Genomic DNA, 6,645 nt, shown 5'->3' on the forward strand with positions numbered 1-6,645 from the left:
AATCTCCAAGTCTTGTGACAGCTTCTTTTGCTAATTCAGTAAGACACTCCATTTTCTTTTACCCCAAACAAATGTGTATCTAAAAATTTGAACCACAAACTATCATTTCATTTAGTGAAAGACTATGATAAATGATTTCATAATTCATAGAATAAGACTTCATTTCAATTCATTAATTTATAGAATGATAGATCAATCATTTATTGAGTTTAATTTATCCTATCTCATTACTTATTTGTTCCTTTTTTCTACTTATCATTCAAGCTTTAATATCCATTTTAAATATTCATATAGGATTTATAAAAATAATAGTGAATTTTATTGATTCAAAGTAGGGTCTAAGGCTCATTTTATTAATGGATATTTTCATATACAATAGTACGTTTAGTTCGAGTTTTTGCAGACCTAAAAGTTACTTTTGAAATAAAGTAAAAAAATAAATAAAACTTTAAAAATAGAGTTGAAGTTGTTTTGTTTATTTTACCTTTTAATTTAAAACTAATTTTATGATAGAAATTATTTCATAGAATATGGGGAGAAATTACCAAAAGAACTTTGGAAGCTTGAGATTGTAAAAAACTTCGGTAGTCATTTTGATAAGTAAAAAATAACAAGTAATACAGTCACTTATCTCTATATATTAGTCAATAACTACAAAACTAAAAGTTAATCAGCTTTAAGCTTTAAGAGACTGTTTGATCGTGTTTTACTTTTTAATTTTTTGAAAATTATTTTGTAAATAAATTTTAAAAAACTGTCTTTAAAAAGAAAATTTTAGAAAAATATGTTGGGCAACTTTAATTTTTAAAATTGTTTTTTACTAGAGAGTTAAAAAAAAAAAGTGTAATATTAAAAATAGTTTTACAAAATAGTTTTTAAAAACATCCAAATAAATTTTTTAGTTTTTAAATTTTAAAATCCTAAAATAGAGTTTTTGAAATGTAAATCAAACAAGACCTAATTGTTAATTAACCAATTGAATCACTACTCTTAATAACCTCCCTCAAGATTATAGGGGATAACATATCTAAACATAAACATACATATTTGTTTTCCAGGTGTTCTTAACATTTCTTCACTGTAAAGACTTTGTTGTAGTAACCTTTCTCTAATCTTTGTAGCTTTTGTGTTTTAGATTAGTGTTATTAATCTATTTTTCCTTTTAAGAAAAATTGGGCTAGTGCAATAGCTTGATAGAGTTCGTAACACATTTTGCGATTTTAAATGATGATCATAAATTGAGATAGTACTCTATTTATTATTAAAATAAAAAATAAAAATGTAAATAAAATAGTTTAAATCAATGATAAAATTTAAAGAAAATAATTACACTAAAAGTCGGTATTTCGTGTATAAAATGAGTTCGTATGTATGTTTCTTAATAAAGGTAGCGTAAATTACAAAATTTTATGTAATTATTTAAAGAAATAGTCATTTGATTAGATAAATAATAATAAAATTATAAATAAAACAATTTGATTTAATTAAAAAGTTAGAGGACAAAATTTTACCAAAATTATGTCAACTTTATATATAGGTATAAATATTAAAAAATATGGTATTTGATTGAATAAATAATAATAAAATTCTAACTAAAATAGTTAAATTAAAATTATTTGAACCATTTCCCAAGTCAAATATGCGGGTGAACTCTAAGACACAAGAAAAAGAACAGGTCTCAGCAAAGTACGAATATCAGGGCTATGCAAAAAAGTGCAATAAAACCTAAATTCATAATTGAATCCAATTAAAATATCTAATTAAAATAATATAGTTACAGTGCAATTCTAATTAAATTGAATAAGTAAGATGATTTTTTTTTCTCATTAACACATCTAAAAAAGTTGTTATTTTTTATCTGATTTCAACAACAACAACAAGGTAGAGGTAGTCATTTTTTAATCTAATTCTATTATTTCATTTATCTCTTCAGTGCTTCTTGTAGAAATTTCATCAATTTCATAACCTTAACAAACTCTTATTTTTTCACAACAAAATACTTATTTTTAAAAAAACGTATTTGTCTTTTTTTATAAACTAAAATTCATACCTTCAATTTTAAAATAATGCATAAAAAAACATAACTCATTTTTAATTATTTCATTTTGTAAAAATTAATCTTTTTGTTCATAATAGATTTTTTCTTTTTGACATCTTATATAAGTTTAACAATTTTTTTCTTTCATTTGTATATAAATTTTATATATTATATCGTATTAATATTTCACTCTATTGTAAATCATTTATTAATTTATATCTTTGTTGTGTAATATGGTGCACAAATTATAATTACATACACTCATAATTGATTGGATTATATAGTGAAGATTTGTTGAAGATAATAAAAAGAAAAATATGGTCAAATTAACTCGTAGTTTTGTCATCATAGTTTCATAATGCATCAAATTCGTAAAATTAACAAGTTATATCAAATTTTCATATATAAAATCAATTAAAATTATGCAAATGAATCAAAATAGAAAAACTTACCTTTTTATATTATTAGTATTACACATTTTTTTAACAAAAATAAATTTATGCCTAATTAACTACTTTTTTATGTAATAATAATCATAGTTAACTACTTTATTATAGCAACCTTAGAAAAACAAATAGGATAATTAAATTTCATTTAAATTTATAAATAAAAAATCGTTTTGTTGCACATAAGCGGAAAGTAAATATAAATACAAAAGAAACAAGAAAACTTTCATCATTGCGCACACACAAATTTGAGTGAAAATTTGGTTCTGGGATTCTTCAGAAAATGTGAAAATTTGGTTCTGGGATTCTTCAGAAAATGCAACTATATACAATAGCTTGAGTGAATAGGAGTGAGACTGTATAAATTTGAGTGTAACACTAACCAGACCATCACCAAATTGGGTGTGTTCACAAGAAATAACTTTGCTTAAGAAATGTAAATAATGAATGGATAAGCTGAGGTTTAAGACTTAATGGGAATGCATTGATGATATAATGATGTTTTTGGTTCTAGGATTCTTCAACCATCAGAGAAGCAACTTGTGGTTTAAGAAAGAATTTAACTTGACCAAAAAGCAGGGGAGAATGAAGCAATTAGTTCTTACATTATAGAAGAAAAAATTATAATAAATTCATCAATTATTGCAAACAAGCATGCAATTATGAATGCAAAACAAACACCATACCAATAAAATTCTCAGAATTCAGTAATTAAAAATATATTAAATCTGAGATGTATAAAGCAGCAAATTAGCATCCTTATTAGTTTGCTCTTGAAGAGATTTAAGGTATAACTTAAAGTAAAGAAAACCATATAAAAGATACAAGCTGAGAGTGATACATGGGAATATATAGCATAATAACTTAACAAATAGAGGCAATTTTAGAAGGAGTAGCTACCAAACATTCTCTATTCTCTATTTTCAACCTTTAATGTGGTGACTAAAAAGTCCACCTAGTTGGTTGTGTTACAGGTTCCAAGAATTTAGTTAAGAAAACCGATTGTATGATGGTTAGAGTAAGACAATTTTTGTGTAAAAGTCGCCTTTTTGGACAAAGGATTAAGTTACCATGCATGAAATCAGGTTCCCCATTATTCATTTCTTAATTACACCTACATAGGGTGATAAATAAGAACTTTCGCATATTAATATGCCGTACAATGAATGTCGAAGGACCATGAATGTGAACTAATAACAGATATTAAATGATTGACAATTATAACAGTGTTTCATGGCATTGGTGTTAAACAAGAACTTTTAAAGCAAAAGTCTAATTTTTTTTCTTTTTGCAAGGGCAATTACACAGAAAATAGAACAAAGGCAAACAACTATTTCAAACCGAACAAGAGCAAAGAAAAATTGACCACAAAGAAAAATAGCTCCACATTCCAAAATCTAAAGTAGTACCAATTCTGATCATTAATTAGTTAGCTCCATAATAGCAGCAACAATGTCACCATTGGCAGCTTTGAGAGCCTTCACAGCTCTTGATCTTGGCACACCAGCTTGAGTAACCACCAACTCAATATCCTTTGGATCTACACCAGTCTCGTCTACATCCTCATCTTCTGGAGCAACACCGGAGGATTCTGGTTTCGCTCCAACGTTGCTCAAATTAGGGGCCTTGAACTGCTCTGCTGCCTGAGTTTGTAGCTGTGAGCTCAAGTCTTCAATCTTAGCTTCCCCGAATATAATGTAGGTGTCGGCAGTTGGGCTCTTGAAAACGTCAGGTTTGGAGATGACAAACAAGATCTGAACAAATAGAAAACCAAATTCAATTTTGTAAAATACTAAATAGTATAGTGATACATTGGAAAAACCGCTAAAAAGTGTGTCAAATACTAACATTCTTGCTCTTCTTGACTGTCACACGACTGACACCAGTAACTGGTTTCATTCCAAGTTTCAGCATTGCCTTACGACTCTTCTTTTCGCTTCGGGTCTGTTTGGACCTACCAGATGCATCAATTTCATGACCTGCAATAGAAGAAAAAAATCATGTTTGTTGTCCATCATCGTAGCTTCAGTTTGTGAAAGAATATCAGTATTAAGCAGTCATACGGAACATCTAATCTGGTCTTCAAAATTCACAAAACCAATTTATGACACTAGTATGGTTTATTACAACTATAAACTCAGATCTAAAAACAGAACAGCAGAGAAGGAACTCTGGTTTGACTTCAATTTGTACTATCATATCAAGTAGAACATCACAGTTGTACTAATAGCAATATGAATCTAAACAACAGAATAAAATCCCGTTGTTGAAAATTTTAATAAAGAATAAAATTTAACAACTTTGTGAACAATGATTACCATTTACAATTTGTAAATTGATATCCCAAATGAAAGAAAAAAAATAAAAAACACCGAATAATATTTGCAGGCTACCATTTGAGATTTAAAATTGCGCACTTGTAGAACTAAACAAGCGAAGCAAAACCAATCTAATTGGCCGTGAATTCCTTTTAATATGTACTAATCCCTAACAAATTAATGGAGGAATGCTGCTCAAACTTTGCCAAATGGAAAATAAGATAAGCTACAAACACAGCAGCAATAAATCTTTATTTGCAAGCTTACCTTCTGCATTGTCATTGTCCTCATCATCGTCATCCTCATCATCGTCGTCCTCATCATCATCATCATCCTCAACTACAGGCTCATCATGCTGCAAAAATATATTACTCAAGTTCAAAACTAGAAAATACAGTAAAAATACATGCAATTGAACAATACAGCAAATAAGTTCTTCAGCACTAATAAATGCTCAATAAATAATTAGTAATCATAAGAACATATTAAGCTGTAAAAGAAGTAAATAAATAGACAATTACATTGGTACCTTAATGGTTAAATTCCTCTAAAATTACAAATACAAGTATTCTAACAAATAATTTCTACTCCGATTATTCATATGAAAATAGACTCCAATTCCTTATACAAAATAGATATAACATGTAAATATTCATAAAACTTTCAGTGTATAAGATACAAAAGGTTCAATAATGACACAATCATTCAATACTAAAATCTCTGATGTCAAAAACAACATGCAAACCACATAAACTTGATAAAACTACAGTGACATCTAAAACCCTAACTATATTTATACACAATCCTCTAGAGAACACAATACACAAAGCCATAAATAAAAAGGTTAACAGTTACATCAAAAAAAAATCAAAAACATTACACAAGATATAAAACAACGATCAACCAAGATTAATAAAAAAAATGAAAATGAAAAAGTAGTGGATGAAGAAGAGTAGTGTGGATTACATGGATCTTTTGTTGTTCGAGATGGGTAGCAAGAAGCTCTTCTTTGGTTTGAGCAGTCATAGTGACGTTAGTAAGAAGGGTAGTAGATCCAACAACACAAGCACAGACAACACCTCAAAACCCTAGAAAAGAATTACGATGTTTTTATACTCTCTCTATTCGGGTTGCCCCGTTTATTATAACCCGTTCCTTCCTGTCTTCTCCCGTCCTGTTTTTTCAATGCGATTTTTACAGTAAAAAAGAGTAAATACCCAATTTGGTGGGGGTAAATTTCCCTCTGTTAAATTGTATTAATTTAGTCTCCACTTTTCAAAATAGTCCCTAATTTTTATAGTTAAATAAGTTATTTCCTCTATTAATTTTTTTATCTAATAGTCTTATGAATGGCATGTTAGTAAATAAATTTTATGGATATATTTGCAAACCACACTCATTCAGAATCTCCAAACTACAACATTTTTGTTCTATTTTCGCGTTAGTTTTCTTCTTTTCTTTGATCTTCAAATTCAGTTATAAAGTTTTTTTCTCCAATTTTATTTCCTTTTTCAATTGATGTATTCATCCACCTTTGTTCCTTTTTTTAAAAAAAAAACTATAATTGCGAAAACGATATGAAAATGATAGGTGGTGGCTTTCAATTTACTTCATTTGTGAAGGGAAAAACATATATTGGTAATTCGGGACTTGATCAATGTATTGAAGAAAATTGCCCAATTTCTTTTTGTTTATGTGGGAGGAAAATAGTGATAAAAATTTCAAGGACATATGCAAATCCGGATGGGCTTTTCTTTGTTTGTCTTATTTTGAAGGTATGTTCAAATTTGCATTTTTTTTAATTCTTTGTTTTGTTGTGTTTGAGTTATTATGTTTCAGAAAG

The 6,645-nt window shown here is 27.9% G+C and overlaps 1 protein-coding gene across 1 annotated transcript; it reads right to left on the minus strand.

The window, feature by feature from the left end:
* Positions 1-3,670: 3,670 nt before the first annotated feature.
* LOC101499238 (nascent polypeptide-associated complex subunit alpha-like protein 1) lies at positions 3,671-5,929 on the minus strand. The gene is made up of 4 exons (XM_004493256.4): positions 5,769-5,929; positions 5,070-5,157; positions 4,333-4,463; positions 3,671-4,238 (listed from the first exon to the last, which is right to left on the minus strand). The coding sequence occupies exons 1-4, from the start codon at positions 5,826-5,828 to the stop codon at positions 3,906-3,908; spliced, it is 612 nt and encodes a 203-aa protein (XP_004493313.1). The 5' UTR covers positions 5,829-5,929; the 3' UTR covers positions 3,671-3,905.
* Between the last annotated feature and the right edge of the window lie 716 nt (positions 5,930-6,645).

The sequence above is a fragment of the Cicer arietinum genome, chromosome 3 (assembly GCF_000331145.2).
Source record: "Cicer arietinum cultivar CDC Frontier isolate Library 1 chromosome 3, Cicar.CDCFrontier_v2.0, whole genome shotgun sequence".
Taxonomy (NCBI): Eukaryota; Viridiplantae; Streptophyta; class Magnoliopsida; order Fabales; family Fabaceae; genus Cicer; species Cicer arietinum.

Coding starts and splice junctions, on each gene's coding strand:
- LOC101499238 (XM_004493256.4), bottom strand. CDS start 5,828: ATGACTGCTCAAACCAAAGAAGAGCTTCTTGCTACCCATCTCGAACAA. Junction 5,158..5,768: donor TCGAACAACAAAAGATCCAT/GTAATCCACACT, acceptor ATATTTTTGCAG/CATGATGAGCCTGTAGTTGA. Junction 4,239..4,332: donor CAGTCAAGAAGAGCAAGAAT/GTTAGTATTTGA, acceptor CTATTTGTTCAG/ATCTTGTTTGTCATCTCCAA.